Source organism: Somniosus microcephalus, unplaced genomic scaffold (genome assembly GCF_052327205.1).
Source record: "Somniosus microcephalus isolate GS21.2 unplaced genomic scaffold, FLI_Smic_1.0 unresolved_chr7, whole genome shotgun sequence".
Lineage (NCBI taxonomy): Eukaryota > Metazoa > Chordata > Chondrichthyes > Squaliformes > Somniosidae > Somniosus > Somniosus microcephalus.
In genome coordinates this window covers 26,708,655-26,733,728 of record NW_028225185.1, presented here as the reverse complement: position 1 = coordinate 26,733,728, position 25,074 = coordinate 26,708,655, and the positions used below count along the sequence as shown (strand labels likewise).

Here is a 25,074-nt window from a genome sequence, read left to right as displayed (position 1 = left end):
CCCGTTCACCCATCACCCCCTGTGCTCACTGCCCCGTGTCCTAACTCACACCAAGTCCCGTTCACCCATCACCCCCTGTGCTCACTGCCCTGTGTCCTAACTCAAACCCAGTCCCGTTCACCCATCACCCCCTGTGCTCACTGCCCCGTGTCCTAACTCACACCAAGTCCCGTTCACCCATCACCCCCTGTGCTCACTGCCCTGTGTCCTAACTCACACCCAGTCCCGTTCACCCATCACCCCCTGTGCTCACTGCCCCGTGTCCCAACTCGCACCCAATCCCGTTCACCCATCACCCCCTGTGCTCACTGCCCCGTGTCCTAACTCACACCAAGTCCCGTTCACCCATCACCCCCTGTGCTCACTGCCCTGTGTCCTAACTCACACCCAGTCCCGTTCACCCATCACCCCCTGTGCTCACTGCCCCGTGTCTTAACTCGCACCCAGTCCCGTTCACCCATCACCCCCTGTGCTCACTGCCCCGTGTCCTAACTCAGAACGAGTCCCGTTCACCCATCACCCCCTGTGCTCACTGCCCCGTGTCCTAACTCACACCCAGTCCCGTTCACCCATCACCCCCTGTGCTCATTGCCCCGTGTCCTAACTCGCACCGAGTCCCGTTCACCCATCACCCCCTGTGCTCACTGCCCCGTGTCCTAACTCACACCCAGTCCCGTTCACCCATCACCCGCTGTGCTCACTGCCCCGTGTCCTAACTCACACCCAGTCCCGTTCACCCATCACCCCCTGTGCTCACTGCCCCGTGGCCGAACTCACACCCAGTCCCGTTCACCCATCACCCTCTATGGTCACTGCCCCGTGTCCTAACTCTCACCCAGTCCCGTTCACCCATCACCCCCTGTGCTCACTGCCCCGTGTCCTAACTCGCACCCAGTCCCGTTCACCCATCACCCCCTATGGTCACTGCCCCGTGTCCTAACTCTCACCCAGTCCCGTTCACCCATCACCCCCTATGGTCACTGCCCCGTGTCCTAACTCTCACCCAGTCCCGTTCACCCATCACCCTCTGTGCTCACTGCCCCGTGTCCTAACTCACACCCAGTCCCGTTCACCCATCACCCCCTATGATCGCTGCCCCGTGTCCTAACTCGCACCCAGTCCCGTTCACCCATCACCCCCTGTGCTCACTGCCCCGTGTCCTAACTCACGCCCAGTCCCGTTCACCCATCACCCCCTGTGCTCACTGCCCCGTGTCCTAACTCACACCCAGTCCCGTTCACCCATCGCCCCCTGTGCTCACTGCCCCGTGTCCTAACTCACACCCAGTCCCGTTCACCCATCACCCCCTGTGCTCACTGCCTCGTGTCCTAACTCGCACCGAGTCCCGTTCACCCATCACCCCCTGTGCTCACTGCCCCGTGTCCTGACTCACACCCAGTCCCGTTCACCCATCACCCCCTGTGCTCACTGCCCCATGCCCTAACTCACACCCAGTCCCGTTCACCCATCACCCCCTGTGCTCACTGCCCCGTGTCCTAACTCACACCCAGTCCCGTTCACCAATCACCCCGTGCTCACTGCCCCGTGTCCGAACTCACACCCAGTCCCGTTCACCCATCACCCCCTGTGCTCACTGCCCCGTGTCCTAACTCACACCCAGTCCCGTTCACCAATCACCCCGTGCTCACTGCCCCGTGCGCTAACTCACACCCAGTCCCGTTCACCCATCACCCCCTGTGCTCACTGCCCCGTGTCCTAACTCACACCCAGTCCCGTTCACCAATCACCCCGTGCTCACTGCCCCGTGTCCGAACTCACACCCAGTCCCGTTCACCCATCACCCCCTGTGCTCACTGCCCCGTGTCCTAATTCACACCCAGTCCCGTTTACCCTTCACTCCCTGTGCTCACTGCCCCGTGTCCTAACTCACACCGAGTCCCGTTCACCCATCACCCCCTGTGCTCACTGCCCCGTGTCCTAACTCACACCCAGTCCCGTTCACCCATCGCCCCCTGTGCTCACTGCCCCGTGTCCTAACTCACACCCAGTCCCGTTCACCCATCGCCCCCTGTGCTCACTGCCCCGTGTCCTAACTCACACCCAGTCCCGTTCACCCATCGCCCCCTGTGCTCACTGCCCCGTGTACTAACTCACACCAAGTCCCGTTCACCCATCACCCCCTGTGCTAACTGCCCCGTGTCCTAACTCACACCCACTCCCGTTCACCCATCACCCCCTGTGCTCACTGCCCCGTGTCCTAACTCACACCCAGTCATGTTCACCCATCACCCCCTGTGCTCACTGCCCCGTGTCCTAACTCACACCCAGTCCCGTTCACCCATCACCCCCTGTGCTCACTGCCCCGTGTACTAACTCGCACCCAGTCCCGTTCACCCATCACCCCCTGTGCTCACTGCCCCGTGTCCTAACTCGCACCCAGTCCCGTTCACCCATCACCCCCTGTGCTCACTGCCCCGTGTCCTAACTCTCACCCAGTCCCGTTCACCCATCACCCCCTGTGCTCACTGCCCCGTGTCCTAACTCTCACCCAGTCCCGTTCACCCATCACCCCCTGTGCTCACTGCCCCGTGTCCTAACTCACACCCAGTCCCATTCACCCATCACCCCGTGCTCACTGCCCCGTGTCCTAACTCACACCCAGTCCCGTTCAACCATCACCCCCCTGTGCTCACTGCCCCGTGTCCTAACTCGCACCCAGTCCTGTTCACCCATCACCCCCTGTGCTCACTGCCCCGTGTCCTAACTCACACCCAGTCCCGTTCACCCATCACCCCCTGTGCTCACTGCCCCGTGTCCTAACTCACACCCAGTCCCGTTCACCCATCACCCCCTGTGCTCAATGCCCCGTGTCCTAACTCACACCCAGTCCCGTTCACCCATCACCCCCTGTGCTCACTGCCCCTTGTCCTAACTCACACCCAGTCCCGTTCACCCATCACCCCCTGTGCTCACTGCCCCGTGTCCTAACTCACACCCAGTCCCGTTCACCCATCACCCCCTGTGCTCAATGCCCCGTGTCCTAACTCACACCCAGTCCCGTTCACCCATCACCCCCTGTGCTCACTGCCCCTTGTCCTAACTCACACCCAGTCCCGTTCACCCATCACCCCCTGTGCTCACTGCCCCGTGTCCTAACTCACACCCAGTCCCGTTCACCCATCACCCCATGTGCTCACTGCCCCGTGTCCTAACTCACACCCAGTCCCGTTCACCCATCACCCCCTGTGCTCGCTGACCCGTGTCCTAACTCACACCCAGTCCCGTTCACCCATCGCCCCCTGTGCTCACTGCCCCGTGTCCTAACTCACACCCAGTCCCGTTCACCCATCACCCCCTGTGCTCACTGCCCCGTGTCCTAACTCACACCCAGTCCCGTTCACCAATCACCCCGTGCTCACTGCCCCGTGCGCTAACTCACACCCAGTCCCGTTCACCCATCACCCCCTGTGCTCACTGCCCCGTGTCCTAACTCACACCCAGTCCCGTTCACCAATCACCCCGTGCTCACTGCCCCGTGTCCGAACTCACACCCAGTCCCGTTCACCCATCACCCCCTGTGCTCACTGCCCCGTGTCCTAATTCACACCCAGTCCCGTTTACCCTTCACTCCCTGTGCTCACTGCCCCGTGTCCTAACTCACACCGAGTCCCGTTCACCCATCACCCCCTGTGCTCACTGCCCCGTGTCCTAACTCACACCCAGTCCCGTTCACCCATCGCCCCCTGTGCTCACTGCCCCGTGTCCTAACTCACACCCAGTCCCGTTCACCCATCGCCCCCTGTGCTCACTGCCCCGTGTCCTAACTCACACCCAGTCCCGTTCACCCATCGCCCCCTGTGCTCACTGCCCCGTGTACTAACTCACACCAAGTCCCGTTCACCCATCACCCCCTGTGCTAACTGCCCCGTGTCCTAACTCACACCCACTCCCGTTCACCCATCACCCCCTGTGCTCACTGCCCCGTGTCCTAACTCACACCCAGTCATGTTCACCCATCACCCACTGTGCTCACTGCCCCGTGTCCTAACTCACACCCAGTCCCGTTCACCCATCACCCCCTGTGCTCACTGCCCCGTGTCCTAACTCGCACCCAGTCCCGTTCACCCATCACCCCCTGTGCTCACTGCCCCGTGTCCTAACTCTCACCCAGTCCCGTTCACCCATCACCCCCTGTGCTCACTGCCCCGTGTCCTAACTCACACCCAGTCCCGTTCACCCATCACCCCCTGTGCTCACTGCCCCGTGTCCTAACTCACACCCAGTCCCGTTCACCCATCACCCCCTGTGCTCACTGCCCCGTGTCCTAACTCACACCCAGTCCCGTTCACCCATCACCCCCTGTGCTCACTGCCCCGTCTCCTAACTCACACCCAGTCCCGTTCACCCATCACCCCGTGCTCACTGCCCCGTGTCCTAACTCACACCCAGTCCCGTTCAACCATCACCCCCCTGTGCTCACTGCCCCGTGTCCTAACTCGCACCCAGTCCTGTTCACCCATCACCCCCTGTGCTCACTGCCCCGTGTCCTAACTCACACCCAGTCCCGTTCACCCATCACCCCCTGTGCTCACTGCCCCGTGTCCTAACTCACACCCAGTCCCGTTCACCCATCACCCCCTGTGCTCAATGCCCCGTGTCCTAACTCACACCCAGTCCCGTTCACCCATCACCCCCTGTGCTCACTGCCCCTTGTCCTAACTCACACCCAGTCCCGTTCACCCATCACCCCCTGTGCTCACTGCCCCGTGTCCTAACTCACACCCAGTCCCGTTCACCCATCACCCCATGTGCTCACTGCCCCGTGTCCTAACTCACACCCAGTCCCGTTCACCCATCACCCCCTGTGCTCGCTGACCCGTGTCCTAACTCACACCCAGTCCCGTTCGCCCATCACCCCCTGTGCTCACTGCCCCGTGTCCTAACTCACACCCAGTCCCGTTCACCCATCACCCCCTGTGCTCATTGCCCCGTGTCCTAACTCACACCCAGTCCCGTTCACCCATCACCCCCTGTGCTCACTGCCCCGTGTCCTAACTCACACCCAGTCCCGTTCACCCATCACCCCCTGTGCTCACTGCCCCGTGTCCTAACTCACACCCAGTCCCGTTCACCCATCACCCCCTGTGCTCACTGCCCCGTGTCCTAACTCGCACCCAGTCCCGTTCACCCATCACCCCCTGTGCTCACTGCCCTGTGTCCTAACTCACACCCAGTCCCGTTCACCCATCACCCCCTGTGCTCACTGCCCCGTGTCCTAACTCACACCCAGTCCCGTTCACCCATCACCCTCTGTGCTCACTGCCCCGTGTCCTAACTCACACCCAGTCCCGTTCACCCATCACCCCCTGTGCTCAGTGCCCCGTGTCCTAACTCACACCCAGTCCCGTTCACCCATCACCCCCTGTGCTCACTGCCCCGTGTCCTAACTCGCACCGAGTCCCGTTCACCCATCACCCCCTGTGCTTACTGCCCCGTGTCCTAACTCACACCGAGTCCCGTTCACCCATCACCCCCTGTGCTCACTGCCCCGTGTCCTAACTCACACCCAGTCCCGTTCACCCATCACCCCCTGTGCTCACTGCCCCGTGTCCTAACTCACACCCAGTCCCGTTCAACCATCACCCCCTGTGCTCACTGCCCTGTGTCCTAACTCACACCCAGTCCCGTTCACCCATCACCCCCTGTGCTCACTGCCCCGTGTCCTAACTCACACCCAGTCCCGTTCACCCATCACCCTGTGCTCACTGCCCCGTGTCCTAACTCACACCCAGTCCCGTTCACCCATCACCCCCTGTGCTCACTGCCCCGTGTCCTAACTCACAACCAGTCCCGTTCACCCATCACCCCCAGTGCTCACTGCCCCGTGTCCTAACTCACACCCAGTCCCGTTCACCAATCACCCCGTGCTCACTGCCCCGTGTCCTAACTCACACCCAGTCCCGTTCACCCATCACCCCCTGTGCTCACTGCCCCGTGTCCTAATTCACACCCAGTCCCGTTTACCCTTCACTCCCTGTGCTCACTGCCCCGTGTCCTAACTCACACCCAGTCCCGTTCACCCATCGCCCCCTGTGCTCACTGCCCCGTGTCCTAACTCACACCCAGTCCCGTTCACCCATCACCCCCTGTGCTCACTGCCCCGTGTCCTAACTCACACCCAGTCCCGTTCACCCATCGCCCCCTGTGCTCACTGCCCCGTGTACTAACTCACACCAAGTCCCGTTCACCCATCACCCCCTGTGCTAACTGCCCCGTGTCCTAACTCACACCCAGTCCCGTTCACCCATCACCCCCTGTGCTCACTGCCCCGTGTCCTAACTCGCACCCAGTCCCGTTCACCCATCACCCCCTGTGCTCACTGCCCCGTGTCCTAACTCACACCCAGTCCCATTCACCCATCACCCCCTGTGCTCACTGCCCCGTGTCCTAACTCACACCCAGTCATGTTCACCCATCACCCCCTGTGCTCACTGCCCCGTGTCCTAACTCACACCCAGTCCCGTTCACCCATCACCCTCTGTGCTCACTGCCCCGTGTACTAACTCGCACCCAGTCCCGTTCACCCATCACCCCCTGTGCTCACTGCCCCGTGTCCTAACTCGCACCCAGTCCCGTTCACCCATCACCCACTGTGCTCACTGCCCCGTGTCCTAACTCTCACCCAGTCCCGTTCACCCATCACCCCCTGTGCTCACTGCCCCGTGTCCTAACTCACACCCAGTCCCGTTCACCCATCACCCCCTGTGCTCACTGCCCCGTGTCCTAACTCACACCCAGTCCCGTTCAACCATCACCCCCCTGTGCTCACTGCCCCGTGTCCTAACTCGCACCCAGTCCTGTTCACCCATCACCCCCTGTGCTCACTGCCCCGTGTCCTAACTCACACCCAGTCCCGTTCACCCATCACCCCCTGTGCTCACTGCCCCGTGTCCTAACTCACACCCAGTCCCGTTCACCCATCACCCTCTGTGCTCACTGCCCCGTGTCCTAACTCACACCCAGTCCCGTTCACCCATCACCCCCTGTGCTCACTGCCCCGTGTCCTAACTCGCACCCAGTCCCGTTCACCCTTCACTCCCTGTGCTCACTGCCCCGTGTCCTAACTCACACCCAGTCCCGTTCACCCATCACCCCCTGTGCTCACTGCCCCGTGTCCTAACTCACACCCAGTCCCGTTCACCCATCACCCCCTGTGCTCACTGCCCCGTGTCCTAACTCTCACCCAGTCCCGTTCACCCATCACCCCCTGTGCTCACTGCCCCGTGTCCTAACTCACACCCAGTCCCGTTCACCCATCACCCCCTGTGCTCACTGCCCCTTGTCCTAACTCACACCCAGTCCCGTTCACCCATCACCCCCTGTGCTCACTGCCCCGTGTCCTAACTCACACCCAGTCCCGTTCACCCATCACCCCCTGTGCTCACTGCCCCGTGTCCTAACTCACACCCAGTCCCGTTCACCCATCACCCCCTGTGCTCGCTGACCCGTGTCCTAACTCACACCCAGTCCCGTTCGCCCATCACCCCCTGTGCTCACTGCCCCGTGTCCTAACTCACACCCAGTCCCGTTCACCCATCACCCCCTGTGCTCATTGCCCCGTGTCCTAACTCACACCCAGTCCCGTTCACCCATCACCCCCTGTGCTCACTGCCCCGTGTCCTAACTCACACCCAGTCCCGTTCACCCATCACCCCCTGTGCTCACTGCCCCGTGTCCTAACTCGCACCCAGTCCCGTTCACCCATCACCCCCTGTGCTCACTGCCCCGTGTCCTAACTCACACCCAGTCCCGTTCACCCATCACCCCCTGTGCTCACTGCCCCGTGTCCTAACTCACACCCAGTCCCGTTCACCCATCACCCTCTGTGCTCACTGCCCCGTGTCCTAACTCACACCCAGTCCCGTTCACCCATCACCCCCTGTGCTCAGTGCCCCGTGTCCTAACTCACACCCAGTCCCGTTCACCCATCACCCCCTGTGCTCACTGCCCCGTGTCCTAACTCGCACCGAGTCCCGTTCACCCATCACCCCCTGTGCTTACTGCCCTGTGTCCTAACTCACACCGAGTCCCGTTCACCCATCACCCCCTGTGCTCACTGCCCCGTGTCCTAACTCACACCCAGTCCCGTTCACCCATCACCCCCTGTGCTCACTGCCCCGTGTCCTAACTCGCACCCAGTCCCGTTCACCCATCACCCCCTGTGCTCACTGCCCCGTGTCCTAACTCACACACAGTCCCGTTCACCCATCACCCCCTGTGCTCACTGCCCCGTGTCCTAACTCACACCCAGTCCCGTTCACCCATCACTCCCTGTGCTCACTGCCCCGTGTCCTAACTCACACCCAGTCCCGTTCACCCATCACCCCCTGTGCTCACTGCCCCGTGTCCTAACTCACACCCAGTCCCGTTCAACCATCACCCCCTGTGCTCACTGCCCCGTGTCCTAACTCACACCCAGTCCCGTTCACCCATCACCCCCTGTGCTCACTGCCCCGTGTCCTAACTCACACCCAGTCCCGTTCACCCATCACCCCCTGTGCTCACTGCCCCGTGTCCTAACTCACACCCAGTCCTGTTCACCCATCACCCCCTGTGCTCACTGCCCCGTGTCCTAACTCACACCCAGTCCCGTTCACCCATCACCCCCTGTGCTCACTGCCCCATGTCCGAACTCACACCCAGTCCCGTTCACCCATCACCCCCTGTGCTCGCTGACCTACATTGGCTCCCGGCCCGGCAACGCCTCGATTTCAAAATTCTCATCCTCGTTTTCAAATCCCTCCATGGCCTCCTCGCCCCCTCCCTATCTCTGTCACCTTCTCCAGCCCCACAACCCTCCGAGATCTCAGCGCTCCTCCAATTCCGGCCTCTTGAGCATCCCCCCGATTTCCATCGCTCCACCATTGGCGGCCGTGCCTTCAGCCGCCTGGGTCCCGAGCTCTGGAATTCCCTCCCTAAACCTCTCCGCCTCTCTCTCTCCTCCTTTAAGACGCTCCTTAAAACCGACCTCTTTGACCAAGCTTTTGGTCACCTGTCCTAATATCTCCTTATGTGGCTCGGAGTCAAATTGTGTCTGATAATCGCTCCTGTGATGCACCTTGGGACGTTTTGTGAGATTAAAGGCGCTATATCAACGCAGGTTGTTGTTGTTGCTGTTGAGCGAGACTGTTCGCAACCTCGCTCTGCATCACTAAGACCGCCTACTTCCACTTCCGTAACGTCGCCCGTCTCCGTCCCTTGCCTCAGCTCATCCGCTGCTGAAACCCTCGTCCCTGCCTCTGTCACCTCCAGACTCCGACTACTCCAACGCACTCCTGGCCCGGCCTCCCATCTTCTACCCTCTGTAAACCTCAGCTCATCCCAAACTCTGCCGCCCCCGTGTCCTAACTCGCCCCGAGCCACGTTCGCCCATCGCCCCCTGTGTGCTGGCTCGGTCTTGGTGATGGAGAAGTTCTGGGTTCCGAAGCTCAGCTCCGGGTCGAATACGACGCCGGGACGACGGCTGGAGAGGGGGGTTGCAGTCGGTGGTGAAGGGACAGAGTTTGTGGCTGGGGGCCAGAGACAATCGTTTCAGCTTGACCGGCCGCCGTTTAATGGCAGCTCAACCGGACGAGCGCTCTGACAACACAGTGGCAGGGGTGGTGGAGAGGTCGGGCTGGGTGGGGAGGATTAATCAGCCGGTAAACATCAGCAGGTCTGTGGCTGCTCCCTCTCCCCGAGGGGTCACTCAGTGTTTGTACAGTGAATCAGGCACTTCCCGCAGCCCGGTGATAAAACATAAGAAATAGGAGCAGGAGTCGGCCATTCGGCCCCTCGAGCCTGCTCCGCCATTCAATGAGATCATGGCTGATCATCCAAATTCAGTACCCAGTCCCTGCCTTCTCCCCATATCCCTTGATCCCTTTAGCCTTAAGAAATATATCCAACTCCTTCTTGAATATATTTAATGAATTGGCCTCCACTGCCTTCTGTGGTAGAGAATTCCACAGGTTCACCACTCTCTGGGTGAAGAAATTCCTCCTCATTTCTGTCCTAACTGGCTTACCCCTTATCCTTAGACTGTGACCCCTGGTTCTGGACTCCCCCGCCATCGGGAACATCCTTCCAGGTTTGGTTGTCGACAGGGCTGCGTTTAGTTCATCCGAGGCGAATGGATCAGATGTCGTTGACTATCTTTGTGCCGCCATCAAGTTTGTCGAAAGCTGTGGTTTCACCCAGCGTCGCAATCCTTTGTCCACCGGAGCCTTCGAAGTCTGTCCAGTCCTGTCAGAATTTTATAAGTTTCAATGAGATCCCCTCTCATTCTTCTAAACTCCAGCGAGTATAAGCCCAATCGACACAATCTCTCCTCATAGGACAACCCTCTCATCCCAGGAGACTAAAATTGGAGGATTCCAACAGCCCTCGCTAGGTAAGCAGAAGAATATCAGCTAAAAAGGGAGTAGGATTCTGCTTCACTATATTTTAACCAGAACGTCCCTCACACAGCGAGAGCCCCGTCCCTCACACAGCGAGAGCCCCGTCCCTCACACAGCGAGGAGCCCCGTCCCTCACACGGCGAGAGCCCCGTCCCTCACACGGCGAGAGCCCCGTCCCTCACACAGCGAGGAGCCCCGTCCCTCACACGGCGAGAGCCCCGTCCCTCACACGGCGAGAGCCCCGTCCCTCACACGGCGAGAGCCCCGTCCCTCACACGGCGAGGAGCCCCGTCCCTCACACGGCGAGAGCCCCGTCCCTCACACGGCGAGGAGCCCCGTCCCTCACACGGCGAGAGCCCCGTCCCTCACACGGCGAGAGCCCCGTCCCTCACACGGCGAGAGCCCCGTCTCTCACACGGCGAGAGCCCCGTCCCTCACAAAGCGAGAGCCCCGTCCCTCACACAGCGAGAGCCCTGTCCCTCACACGGCGAGAGCCCCGTCCCTCACACGGCGAGAGCCCCGTCCCTCACACGGCGAGAGCCCCGTCCCTCACACGGCGAGAGCCCCGTCCCTCACACGGCGAGAGCCCCGTCCCTCACACGGCGAGAGCCCCGTCCCTCACACGGCGAGGAGCCCCGTCCCTCACACAGCGAGAGCCCCGTCCCTCACACAGCGAGGAGCCCCGTCCCTCACACGGCGAGAGCCCCGTCCCTCACACAGCGAGGTGCCCCGTCCCTCACACGGCGAGAGCCCCGTCCCTCACACGGTGAGGAGCCCCGTCCCTCACACAGCGAGAGCCCCGTCCCTCACACAGCGAGAGCCCCGTCCCTCACACGGTGAGGAGCCCCTCCCCACAGGGTGAGGGATTCTCCCTCTGTAAACAGTGGAGCGTCAACTTCTCCAGACAACGTGATTCCAGTGACCAGGAGGAATGGAAGGGCCTGAGGCAATCCGGAACTTTAACTTGGGGGGTAGCGTTCAGTTTGAAGTTTGGAGGAGAGGAGAGTCCGAGGGGGATCTCATCCAGGTTTCACCACCTCAGGACATCCCAAATCGCTTTACAGCCAATGAAGTACTTTTTGAATTTTAGTCACTGTTGTAATGTGGGAAACGCGGCAGCTAAATTGCGCACAGCAAGCTCCCACAAACAGCAATGTGATAATGACCAGATCATCTGTTTTTAGTGATGTTGGTTGAGGGATAAATATTGGGCCCAGGACACTGGGGAGAACTCCCCCTGCTCTTCTTCCAATAGTGGCCGTGGGATCTTTTACTTCCACCCGAGGGGGCAGGTGGGGCCTCGGTTTAACATCTCATCCAAAAGACAGCACCTCCGACAGTGCAGCACTCCCTCAGTACTGCCCCTCCGACAGTGCGGCGCATTAAATGAAGTGAACCAATGGGGCGGTAATCGAGGAGTGTAATAAATTACTAGGGAAGGAGATTGAATTAAGACAATTAGACGTGACTGCAGCGAGAGAGGGGATTGACAGTTATGGACGGAAAGTGCAAGAGGCGGTTAGAGGAGATGGGGAGAAGGTGGAGGAGGAGGTTGGAGGAGATGGGGAGAAGGTGGAGGAGGAGGTTGGAGGAGAGGGGGAGAAGGTGGAGGAGGGGGTTGGAGGAGATGGGGAGAATGTGGAGGAGGGGTTGGAGGAGATGGGGAGAAGGTGGAGGAGGGGTTGGAGGAGATGGGGAGAAGGTGGAGGAGGAGGTTGGAGGCAATGGGGAGAAGGTGGAGGAGGGGGTTGGAGGCAATGGGGAGAAGGTGGAGGAGGGGGTTGGAGGAGAGGGGGAGAAGGTGGAGGAGGGGGTTGGAGGCAATGGGGAGAAGGTGGAGGAGGAGGTTGGAGGAGATGGGGAGAAGGTGGAGGAGGGGGTTGGAGGAGAGGGGGAGAAGGTGGAGGAGGGGTTGGAGGAGATGGGGAGAAGGTGGAGGAGGGGTTGGAGGAGATGGGGAGAAGGTGGAGGAGGGGGTTGGAGGAGATGGGGAGAAGGTGGAGGAGGGGTTGGAGGAGATGGGGAGAAGGTGGAGGAGGAGGTTGGAGGCAATGGGGAGAAGGTGGAGGAGGGGGTTGGAGGCAATGGGGAGAAGGTGGAGGAGGGGGTTGGAGGAGAGGGGGAGAAGGTGGAGGAGGGGGTTGGAGGAGAGGGGGAGAAGGTGGAGGAGGGGTTGGAGGAGATGGAGAGAAGGTGGAGGAGGGGGTTGGAGGAGAGGGGGAGAAGGTGGAGGAGGGGTTGGAGGAGATGGGGAGAAGGTGGAGGAGGAGGTTGGAGGAGATGGGGAGAAGGTGGAGGAGGGGGTTGGAGGCAATGGGGAGAAGGTGGAGGAGGAGGTTGGAGGAGAGGGGGAGAAGGTGGAGGAGGGGGTTGGAGGCAATGGGGAGAAGGTGGAGGAGGGGGTTGGAAGAGAGGGGGTGAAGGTGGAGGAGGGGGTTGGAAGAGAGGGGGTGAAGGTGGAGGAGGGGGTTGGAGGAGATGGGGAGAAGGTGGAGGAGGGGGTTGGAGGCGATGGAGAGAAGGTGGAGGAGGGGGTTGGAGGAGATGGGGAGAAGGTGGAGGAGGGGGTTGGAGGAGAGGGGGAGAAGGTGGAGGAGGGGGTTGGAGGAGATGGAGAGAAGGTGGAGGAGGGGGTTGGAGGAGAAGGGGAGAAGGTGGAGGAGGGGGTTGGAGGAGATGGGGAGAAGGTGGAGGAGGGGGTTGGAGGAGAGGGGGAGAAGGTGGAGGAGGGGGTTGGAGGAGATGGAGAGAAGGTGGAGGAGTGGATTGAAGGAGATAGGGAGAAGGTGGAGGAGGGGGTTGGAGGAGATGGGGAGAAGGTGGAGGAGGGGGTTGGAGGAGATGGAGAGAAGGTGGAGGAGGGGGTTGGAGGAGATGGGGAGAAGGTGGAGGAGGGGGTTGGAGGCGATGGGGAGAAGGTGGAGCAGGGTATTTAAGGAGATGGAGAGAAGGTGGAGGAGGTGGTTGGAGGAGATGGGGAGAAGATGGAGGAGGTGGTTGGAGGAAACAGAGAGAAGGTGGAGGAGAGAGATTGGAGAAGACAGAGAGAAGGTGGAGGAGTGGATTGAAGGAGATAGGAGAAGGTGGGGGAGGGGGTTGGAGGAGATGGAGAGAAGGTGGAGGAGGGGATTGTAGGAGATGGGGAGAAGTTGGAGGAGGGGGTTGGAGGAGATGGAGAGAAGGTGGAGGAGGGGGTTGGAGGAGATGGGGTGAAGGTGGAGGAGGTGGTTGGAGGAGAGGGGGAGAAGGTGGAGGAGGGGGTTGGAGGAGATGGAGAGAAGGTGGAGGAGGGGGTTGGAGGAGATGGGGTGAAGGTGGAGGAGGGGGTTGGAGGAGAGGGGGAGAAGGTGGAGGAGGGGGTTGGAGGAGATGGGGAGAAGGTGGAGGAGGAGGTTGGAGGAGATGGGGAGAAGGTGGAGGAGGGGGTTGGAGGAGATGGGGAGAAGGTGGAGGAGGTGGTTGGAGGAAACGGAGAGAAGGTGGAGGAGAGAGATTGGAGAAGACAGAGAGAAGGTGGAGGAGTGGATTGAAGGAGATAGGAGAAGGTGGGGGAGGGGGTTGGCAGAGATGGGGAGAAGGTGGAGGAGGGGGTTGCAGGAGATGGAGAGAAGGTGGAGGAGGGGGTTGGCGGAGATGGGGAGAAGGTGGAGGAGGGGGTTGCAGGAGATGGAGAGAAGGTGGAGGAGTGGATTGAAGGAGATAGGGAGAAGGTGGAGGAGGGGGTTGGCGGAGATGGGGAGAAGGTGGAGGAGTGGATTGAAGGAGATAGGGAGAAAGTGGAGGAGGGGATTGGAAGAGATGGGGAGAAGGTGGAGGAGGGAGTATGAGGAGATGGAGAGAAGGTGGAGGAGGGGATTGGAAGAGATGGGGAGAAGTTTAGGAGGGAGGTTGGAGGACACAGTGAGCAGTTCCCCAGGATCCTGTCACTGGAAAGAGCCCAGTTTATATCTGTGAGAAGGAGAGGACAAATCACCTCCCTGCCCCCTCCCCACAGGTCATGGGGTTGTGCCCAGGCTACCCTGAAGACTCGGCCTTTGCAAGCCCTCAGTGGAACGCTCTCTCGCTGGGGGTGGAGGCTGGTGTGAATCTTTCCTGAGGAGCTTCCTAAGGCCCTAAGACCACAGCAGGGATGCATCCCAGAGGGGACTGACTACCTTCCGTTGGAGGCTACAGGAGAAGTAGAAGGGAGGTAGCGTGTTTGATGGGCCTTTCCCATTGCAAATTCTTCAGCACGAGAGCCTGCACAGCCACAATTCCCCTGGCAGGGCGGTGGCCTCTGCAGGGCCAGCTCACCATTGTCCACCCCCAAGTTTTGACGTGTTGCAGTCTTTTCTAGCTTGTTACCACCAGAACCTAATGACCATCGCACACCGGGTCAGTCTCTCCGGACGGAGGGGTGGGGGGGTGAAGAGAGTCCTGAACAAGGGGGCTTCATCTTAAAATTAGAGCCAGGCCGTTCAGGGGTGATGTCAGGAAGCACTTCTTCACACAAAGGCTGGTGGAAATCGGGAACTCTCTCCCCCAAAAAGCGGTTGAGGCTGGGGGTTAATTGGAGCTTTCAAAACTGAGATTGTTAGGATTTGTTGGGTGAGGGTATCAAGGGTTACGGAACGAAGGTGGGTAGATGGAGTTAAGATCAGCCACGATCTAATTGAATGGCCTCCTCCTGCTCAGATGTTTCTCTGTTCCTCTGTTCCCATGTTTCTATGTTCCCGTGTTCCCATGTTTCGTGTTCCTGTGTTCCCATCTCCCTATGTTCCCATGTTTCGTGTTTCTGTGTTCCCATCTCCCTATGTTCCCATGTTTCGTGTTTCTGTGTTCCCATCTCCCTATGTTCCTATGTTTCGTGTTCCTGTGTTCCCATCTCCCTATGTTCCTATGTTTTGTGTTCCTGTGTTCCCATCTCCCTATGTTCCTATGTTCCCATGTTTTGTGTTCCTGTGTTCCCATCTCCCTATGTTCCTATGTTCCTATGTTCCCATGTTCCTGTGTTCCCATCTCCCTATGTTCCCATGTTTTGTGTTCCTGTGTTCCCATCTCCCTATGTTCCTATGTTCCCATGTTCCCATGTTCCTGTGTTCCCATCTCCCTATGTTCCTATGTTCCCATGTTTTGTGTTCCTGTGTTCCCATCTCCCTATGTTCCCATGTTTTGTGTTCCTGTGTTCCATCTCCCTATGTGCCCATGTTCCCATGTTTCATGTTCCTGTGTTCCCATCTCCCTATGTTCCTATGTTTTGTGTTCCTGTGTTCCCATCTCCCTATGTTCCCATGTTCCTATGTTTCGTGTTCCTGTGTTCCATCTCCCTATGTTCCCATGTTCCTATGTTTCGTGTTCCTGTGTTCCATCTCCCTATGTGCCCATGTACCCATGTTTCATGTTCCTGTGTTCCCATCTCCCTATGTTCCTATGTTCCTATGTTTCATGTTCCTGTGTTCCCATCTCCCTATGTTCCTATGTTTTGTGTTCCTGTGTTCCCATCTCCCTATGTTCCCATGTTCCTATGTTTCATGTTCCTGTGTTCCCATCTCCCTATGTTCCTATGTTTCATGTTCCTGTGTTCCCATCTCCCTATGTTCCTATGTTTCGTGTTCCTGTGTTCACATCTCCCTATGTTCCCATGTTCTCTGTACGCTCCGTTACACCTGTGGTGGTCCTTGTCCAGGGAGCCCATTCCCCTCCCATGGGGGGCTGCCATGCCGTGTTAACCCTTTCCCTCTCTTGCACTCCTCGCAGGCTCTTCGATGACACAGAGAGATTATAAGCCAGAGGAGAAGAGCCCCTCCACCAGCACCCCGTCCCGTAAAAAGCTGGACCCCGAAGCTCCTGCAGGAGGGAATGCGGACACCGTGGGAACAGAGCCGGCACAGGTATGAGCGATCCCGACCACCAGCACTACCACTTCACGTGGAGTGACCCGCTGGTGGCATTCTCCGTGCCTCCTCACTGGTCCGGGAAACAGAGTGGCTCAGAGTCTCACAACCCTCCCTGATAACCCCACTCTACAGGGGCACTGCCTCTCACTGGGGTACAGTTCCACAGACACTGACTCTCACTGGGGTACAGTTCCACAGACACTGACTCTCACTGGGGTACAGTTCCACAGACACTGCCTCTCACTGGGGTACAGTTCCACAGACACTGCCTCTCACTGGGTACAGTTCCACAGACACTGACTCTCACTGGGGTACAGTTCCACAGACACTGACTCTCACTGGGGTACAGTTCCACAGACACTGACTCTCACTGGGGTACAGTTCCACAGACACTGACTCTCACTGGGGTACAGTTCCACAGACACTGACTCTCACTGGGGTATGGGCTCCACAGACACTGACTCTCACTGGGGTACAGTTCCACAGACACTGACTCTCACTGGGGTACAGTTCCACAGACACTGGCTCTCACTGGGGTACAGTTCCACAGACACTGACTCTCACTGGGGTACAGTTCCACAGACACTGACTCTCACTGGGGTACAGTTCCACAGACACTGACTCTCACTGGGGTACAGTTCCACAGACACTGACTCTCACTGGGGTATGGGCTCCACAGACACTGACTCTCACTGGGGTACAGTTCCACAGACACTGACTCTCACTGGGGTACAGTTCCACAGACACTGGCTCTCACTGGGGTACAGTTCCACAGACACTGACTCTCACTGGGGTACAGTTCCACAGACATTGACTCTCACTGGCGTACAGTTCGACCGACACTGACTCTCACTGGGGCACGGGTTCCATGGGCACAGGCCACCCCTCCAGTACCTGACGCAAGTGTTCTTATCTACGACTTGCCCTGATGTGAGATTGGGATAAGGAATCCTGTCTTATTCAGCAGCCCTGCCACAGGGAACTGAGGCGAATTGAAATGTCCACAATGGCGGTCAGCTGACCCATTGTAGGCCGGGAACAGAGCCAGGGCCTTTCCTACTCTGTATGGGTTAGTTACCCATCCCATCCTGCCGTATCCCGCCGAGTTGCTGACCAATCTTAAAGGAGTGTCTTGGATCCGACCTTCCGGCCTATCCAATGGTGCCTGCCCTGTTACACACTTATCTTCTCCCCCCTCCCTCCTCCCCCTCCAAACCCACAGAATGTAGAGCCAAGAGTTTCCGCCCTGCCTCCCAGGAAACTCTCCCCAATAGTTGCTCGCTATTGTTTTGGGGCTCGCTTCCTTGTAAAAGGCTCCCATTTGTCGCTTTCCTTTCTGGGATGAGGGAGGGGAGATCGAGGGCTCACTGTACTTACCGGGGGGGTTCAGAGAACAATACAGCACAGGAGGAGGCCATTCGGCCCATCGTGCCTGTGCCGGCTCTTTGAACGAGCTCTCCACAGCCCTGCGAATTTTCCCCTTCAAGTATTTCTCCAATTCCCTTTTGAAAGTCACTATTGAATCTGCTTCCACCGCCCTTTCAGGCAGCGCGTTCCAGATCACAACAACTCGCTGCGTAAAAAACATTCTCCTCATCTCCCCCTCTGGTTCTTTTCCCAATTATCTTCAATCTGTGTCCTCTGGTTACCGACCCTCCTGCCACTGGAAACTCGATCAAAACCCCTCGTGATTTTGAACGCCTCGATTAAATCTCCCCTTAACCTTCTCTGCTCTAAAGAGAACAATGCCAGCTTCTCCAGTCTCTCCACGTCACTGAAGTCCCTCATCCCCTGGAACCATTCTGGTCAATCTCCTCCGCACCCTCTCCAAGGCCTTGACATCCTTCCTAAATCCAGAATTGGCCACAATACTCCTCCTGGGGCCTAACTCGTGGTTTATAAAACGTGGCATAATTTCCTGTCTCTTCCCAAGTCCCTGATCCTAGACTGTGTGGTTGGGCGTACCAGGGCAACATGGTGCACCAGGGCCTGCCCTAATGGCTCATTGGGTAAAGGCCTTGCCCGCTGTGGTACCGACCAACATGGAAGGCCAATTGCCCAGGGCCCATAGGTTGGGGAACAGAAGCGTGTTACGAGTCACCTGACCCGGACAGCGGCTGTTACTGAACCGCTTCCGCGTCGATATTGCGCCCTGGGGGGTGGGTGGGTGGCGGTGGGTAGGGTGCTCTCGAACCCTCGTTGCGCCGTCCGTTAATCTTCTTCATGCGTGTCTTCAGGAGCGTAGGTCTTCGATGTGCGAACGGGCTGCGAGCGAGGCCTCCGACCCGGCCGGCGACCTCGGCCCGGTGTCGGGCGGTCGGAGGTCGGCGGGTTGCCCGGAGGCCGAGGAGGCCGGGGCCCGCGGGGAGGAAGAGGAAGAGGAGGACATCGACTGGGAGCCGGAAAGCGAGGACCGGGTGCCGCACCCACCCTTGAGGAGGTCGTCGCGCCTCAGGACATCGATCCGGTCCCGGTCGCCCTTCCGCCGCCACAGCTGGGAACCGGGCAAGAAGGTCGGCTACGAGTTGGACAGTCCCCACGAGCGCAGGTAGGAGGAGGGCGCCACTGCGGGGGCGGCAGGGCTGCGGGGATGGGGCGCTGAAGGGAGGAGGCGGGCGGCAGACAGGCCTGGCAGACCTCCGCGAACCCAGGGCCTGCCCCAATGGCTCGTTGGGGCAAGGGCCTTGCCCGCTGGGGTACCGACCAACACAGAACGCCAATGGCCCAGGTTCCATATCCCCCCCCCCCGTCTGCTCCCCTGGGGGGTGGGCGCTCCGTTCGGACTCCGAGCCCCAGGGCTGGTGTGTGGGGGGCGGTGGAGCGGGGGGGAATGGGGTGAAACAGATGCTCAGCCCCACTGGGGTATCTGCACACGAGGGCTCGCACTGAAAGGGGATGCACGAGCCTCGCTGGGAAAAAAGGTCGGGGAGGGGACAGGATAGGAGGCCATAGGAGCACGGGTGGTGGGTAGCGGGTGGACTGAGGAGATCATGAGATGGGGGGGGACCAGGGCCGATAAGTTGGGGTTGGATGGAGGAAACCATGAGAACAGGGCTGCTGGGTTAGGAGAGGAGACGAGCCCATGAGATTGCGGGGGAGTTAGAGAAGCGACCACGAGATGGGCCGATACTCTCTGGAGTTTAGAAGAATGAGAGGTGATCCCATTGAAACAGACAATATTCTGAGGGGGATTGACAGGGTAGATGCTGAGAGGTTGTTTCCCCCTGGCTGGAGAGTCTAGAACCAGGGGTCACAGTCTCAGGATAAGGGGTCGGCCATTTCAGACTGAGATGAGGAGGAATTTCTTCACTCAGAGGGTTGTGAATCTTTACAACTCTGCCCCAGTCTTTGAGTATATTCAAGGCTGAGATCGATAGATTTTTGGACTCTCGGGGAATCAACGGATATGGAGATCAGGCGGGAAAGTGGAGTTGAGGTCGATGATCAGCCGTGATCTTATTGAATGGCGGAGCAGGCTCAAGGGACAGTATGGCCGACTCCTGCTCCTATTTCTTATGTTCTTATGGGTGGGGCGGGGGGAAGAGAAGAGGAGACCATGAGATGGGGGAGGGGGGAGAGAGGAGACCGTGAGATGGGGGAGGGGGAGAGAGGAGACCGTGAGATGGGGGAGGGGGAGAGAGGAGACCGTGAGATGGGGGAGGGGGGAGAGAGGAGACCGTGAGATGGGGGAGGGGGGGAGACCGTGAGATGGGGGAGGGGGGGAGAGCAGACCGTGAGATGGGGGAGGGGGGAGAGAGGAGACTGTGAGATGGGGGAGGGGGAGAGAGGAGACCGTGAGATGGGGGAGGGGGAGAGAGGAGACCGTGAGATGGGGCAGGGGGAGAGAGGAGACCGTGAGATGGGGGAGGGGGGAGAGAGGAGACCGTGAGATGGGGGAGGGGGAGAGAGGAGACCGAGAGATGGGGGAGGGGGAGAGAGGAGACCGTGAGATGGGGGAGGGGGAGAGAGGAGACCGTGAGATGGGGGAGGGGGGAGAGAGGAGACCGTGAGATGGGGGAGGGGGCAGACCGTGAGATGGGGGAGGGGGGGAGAGCAGACCGTGAGATGGGGGAGGGGGGAGAGAGGAGACCGTGAGATGGGGGAGGGGGACAGAGGAGACCGTGAGATGGGGGAGGGGGGAGAGAGGAGACCGTGAGATGGGGGAGGGGGAGAGAGGAGACCGTGAGATGGGGGAGGGGGAGAGAGGAGACCGTGAGATGGGGGAGGGGGAGAGAGGAGACCGTGAGATGGGGGAGGGGGGAGAGAGGAGACCGTGAGATGGGGGAGGGGGGAGACCGTGAGATGGGGGAGGGGGGGAGAGCAGACCGTGAGATGGGGGAGGGGGGAGAGAGGAGACTGTGAGATGGGGGAGGGGGAGAGAGGAGACCGTGAGATGGGGCAGGGGGAGAGAGGAGACCATGAGATGGGGGAGGGGGGAGAGAGGAGACCGTGAGATGGGGGAGGGGGAGAGAGGAGACCGTGAGATGGGGGAGGGGGAGAGAGGAGACCGTGAGATGGGGGAGGGGGGAGAGAGGAGACCGTGAGATGGGGGAGGGGGGGAGAGCAGACCGTGAGATGCGGGAGGGGGAGAGAGGAGACCGTGAGATGGGGGAGGGGGGAGAGAGGAGACCGTGAGATGGGGGAGGGGGGAGAGAGGAGACTGTGAGATGGGGGAGGGGGGAGAGAGGAGACCGTGAGATGGGGGAGGGGGGGAGAGGAGACTGTGAGATGGGGGAGGGGGGAGAGAGGAGACCGTGAGATGGGGGAGGGGGGAGAGAGGAGACCGTGAGATGGGGGAGGGGGGAGAGAGGAGACCGTGAGATGGGGGAGGGGGAGGGAGGAGACCGTGAGATGGGGGAGGGGGGAGAGAGGAGACCGTGAGATGGGGGAGGGGGAGGGAGGAGACCGTGAGATGGGGGAGGGGGGAGAGAGGAGACCGTGAGATGGGGGAGGGGGAGAGAGGAGACCCTGAGATGGGGGAGGGGGAGAGAGGAGACCGTGAGATGGGGGAGGGGGGAGAGAGGAGACCGTGAGATGGGGGAGGGGGAGAGAGGAGACCGTGAGATGGGGGAGGGGGAGAGAGGAGACCGTGAGATGGGGGAGGGGGAGAGAGGAGATCGTGAGATGGGGGAGGGGGGAGACCGTGAGATGGGGGAGGGGGGGAGAGGAGACCCTGAGATGGGGGAGGAGGAGGGAGGAGACCGTGAGATGGGGGAGGGGGAGAGAGGAGACCCTGAGATGGGGGAGGGGGGGAGACCGTGAGATGGGGGAGGGGGGGAGAGGAGACCGTGAGATGGGGGAGGGGGAGAGAGGAGACCCTGAGATGGGGGAGGGGGGGAGACCGTGAGATGGGGGAGGGGGGGAGAGGAGACCGTGAGATGGGGGAGAGAGGAGACCGTGAGATGGGGGAGGGGGAAGACCGTGAGATGGGGGAGGGGGGAGAGAGGAGACCGTGAGATGGGGGAGGGGGAGAGAGGAGACCGTGAGATGGGGCAGGAGGAGAGAGGAGACCGTGAGATGGGGGAGGGGGGAGAGAGGAGACCGTGAGATGGGGGAGGGGGGGAGAGGAGACCGTGAGATGGGGGAGGGGGGGAGAGGAGACCGTGAGATGGGGGAGGGGGGAGAGAGGAGACCGTGAGATGGGGGAGGGGGGAGAGAGGAGACCGTGAGATGGGGGAGAGGGAGGGAGGAGACCGTGAGATGGGGGAGGGGGGAGAGAGGAGACCGTGAGATGGGGGAGGGGGAGAGGAGACCGTGAGATGGGGGAGGGGGGGAGAGGAGACCGTGAGATGGGGGAGGGGGAGAGAGGAGACCTTGAGATGGGGGGGGGGGGGAGAGGAGACCGTGAGATGGGGGAGGGGGAGAGAGGAGACCGTGAGATGGGGGAGGGGGGAGAGAGGAGACCGTGAGATGGGGGAGGGGGAGAGAGGAGACCGTGAGATGGGGGAGGGGGAGAGAGGAGACCGTGAGATGGGGGAGGGGGAGAGAGGAGACCGTGAGATGGGGGAGGGGGGAGAGAGGAGACCGTGAGATGGGGGAGGGGGGAGAGAGGAGACCGTGAGATGGGGGAGAGGGAGGGAGGAGACCCTGAGATGGGGGAGGGGGGAGAGAGGAGACCGTGAGATGGGGAGGGGGAGGGAGGAGACCGTGAGATGGGGGAGGGGGGAGAGAGGAGACCGTGAGATGGGGGAGGGGGAGAGAGGAGACCCTGAGATGGGGGAGGGGGAGAGAGGAGACCGTGAGATGGGGGAGGGGGGAGAGAGGAGACCGTGAGATGGGGGAGGGGGAGAGAGGAGACCGTGAGATGGGGGAGGGGGAGAGAGGAGACCGTGAGATGGGGGAGGGGGAGAGAGGAGACCGTGAGATGGGGGAGGGGGAGAGAGGAGACCGTGAGATGGGGGAGGGGGAGACCGTGAGATGGGGGAGGGGGGGAGAGGAGACCCTGAGATGGGGGAGGGGGAGGGAGGAGACCGTGAGATGGGGGAGGGGGGAGAGAGGAGACCGTGAGATGGGGGAGGGGGAGAGAGGAGACCCTGAGATGGGGGAGGGGGGGAGACCGTGAGATGGGGGAGGGGGGGAGAGGAGACCGTGAGATGGGGAGAGAGGAGACCGTGAGATGGGGGAGGGGGAGACCGTGAGATGGGGGAGGGGGGAGAGAGGAGACCGTGAGATGGGGGAGGGGGAGAGAGGAGACCGTGAGATGGGGCAGGAGGAGAGAGGAGACCGTGAGATGGGGGAGGGGGGAGAGAGGAGACCGTGAGATGGGGGAGGGGGGGAGAGGAGACCGTGAGATGGGGAGGGGGGGAGAGGAGACCGTGAGATGGGGGAGGGGGAGAGAGGAGACCTTGAGATGGGGGGGGGGAGAGGAGACCGTGAGATGGGGGAGGGGGAGAGAGGAGACCGTGAGATGGGGGAGGGGGGAGAGAGGAGACCGTGAGATGGGGGAGGGGGAGAGAGGAGACCGTGAGATGGGGGAGGGGGAGAGAGGAGACCGTGAGATGGGGGAGGGGGAGAGAGGAGACCGTGAGATGGGGGAGGGGGAGAGAGGAGACCGTGAGATGGGGGAGGGGGGAGACCGTGAGATGGGGAGGGGGGAGAGGAGACCGTGAGATGGGGGAGGGGGAGGGAGGAGACCGTGAGATGGGGGAGGGGGAGAGAGGAGACCGTGAGATGGGGAGGGGGGGAGACCGTCAGATGGGGGAGGGGGGGAGAGGAGACCGTGAGATGGGGGAGGGGGAGAGAGGAGACCGTGAGATGGGGGAGGGGGGAGAGACCGTGAGATGGGGGAGGGGGGAGAGAGGAGACCGTGAGATGGGGGAGGGGGAGAGAGGAGACCGTGAGATGGGGGCAGGGGGAGAGAGGAGACCGTGAGATGGGGGAGGGGGGAGAGAGGAGACCGTGAGATGGGGGAGGGGGGGAGAGGAGACCGTGAGATGGGGGAGGGGGGGAGAGGAGACCGTGAGATGGGGGAGGGGGGAGAGAGGAGACCGTGAGATGGGGAGGGGGGGAGAGGAGACCGTGAGATGGGGGAGGGGGAGAGAGGAGACCGTGAGATGGGGAGGGGGAGAGAGGAGACCGTGAGATGGGGGAGGGGGAGAGAGGAGACCGTGAGATGGGGGAGGGGGAGAGAGGAGACCGTGAGATGGGGGAGGGGGAGAGAGGAGACCGTGAGATGGGGGAGGGGGAGAGAGGAGACCGTGAGATGGGGGAGGGGGAGAGAGGAGACCGTGAGATGGGGGAGGGGGGGAGAGGAGACCGTGAGATGGGGGAGGGGAGAGAGGAGACCGTGAGATGGGGGAGGGGGAGAGAGGAGACCGTGAGATGGGGGAGGGGGGAGAGAGGAGGACCGTGAGATGGGGGAGGGGGAGAGAGGAGACCGTGAGATGGGGGAGGGGGAGAGGAGACCGTGAGATGGGGGAGGGGGAGAGAGGAGACCGTGAGATGGGGGAGGGGGGAGAGAGGAGACCGTGAGATGGGGGAGGGGGAGAGAGGAGACCGTGAGATGGGGGAGGGGGAGAGAGGAGACCGTGAGATGGGGGAGGGGGAGAGAGGAGACCGTGAGATGGGGGAGGGGGAGAGAGGAGACCGTGAGATGGGGGAGGGGGAGAGAGGAGACCGTGAGATGGGGGAGGGGGAGAGAGGAGACCGTGAGATGGGGGAGGGGGGAGAGAGGAGACCGTGAGATGGGGGAGGGGGGAGAGGAGACCGTGAGATGGGGGAGGGGGAGAGAGGAGACCGTGAGATGGGGGAGGGGGAGAGAGGAGACCGTGAGATGGGGGAGGGGGGAAGACCGTGAGATGGGGGAGGGGGGAGAGGAGACCGTGAGATGGGGGAGGGGGGAGAGAGGAGACCGTGAGATGGGGGAGGGGGGGAGAGGAGACCGTGAGATGGGGGAGGGGGAGAGAGGAGACCCTGAGATGGGGGAGGGGGGGAGAGGAGACCGTGAGATGGGGAGGGGGAGAGAGGAGACCGTGAGATGGGGGAGGGGGAGAGAGGAGACCGTGAGATGGGGGAGGGGGGAGAGAGGAGACCGTGAGATGGGGGAGGGGGGAGAGAGGAGACCGTGAGATGGGGGAGGGGGGGGAGAGGAGACCGTGAGATGGGGGAGGGGGGGAGAGGGAGACCATGAGATGGGGGGGGGCGGAGAGGAGACCGTGAGATGGGGGAGGGGGGAGAGCAGAGACCGTGAGATGGGGAGGGGGGAGAGAGGAGACCGTGAGATGGGGGAGGGGGAGAGAGGAGATCCTGAGATGGGGGAGGGGGAGACCGTGAGGGGGAGGGGGGGAGAGGAGACCGTG

At 61.0% G+C, this 25,074-nt stretch overlaps 2 protein-coding genes across 2 annotated transcripts in view; both read left to right on the top strand.

Annotated features, from left to right (window-relative positions):
• LOC147086665 (uncharacterized) overlaps positions 1-18,828 on the top strand; it is a 61,678-nt gene extending 42,850 nt beyond the window's left edge. Inside the window, exons 3-4 of the mRNA XM_085978292.1 lie at positions 16,137-16,270; positions 18,514-18,828. Coding sequence (XP_085834418.1) covers positions 16,137-16,270; positions 18,514-18,828 — 449 coding nt within the window. The remainder of the gene's footprint in view (positions 1-16,136; positions 16,271-18,513) is intronic.
• Positions 1-25,074, top strand: part of LOC147086661 (uncharacterized) — a 730,919-nt gene that overhangs the window by 563,676 nt on the left and 142,169 nt on the right. The window lies entirely within an intron of this gene.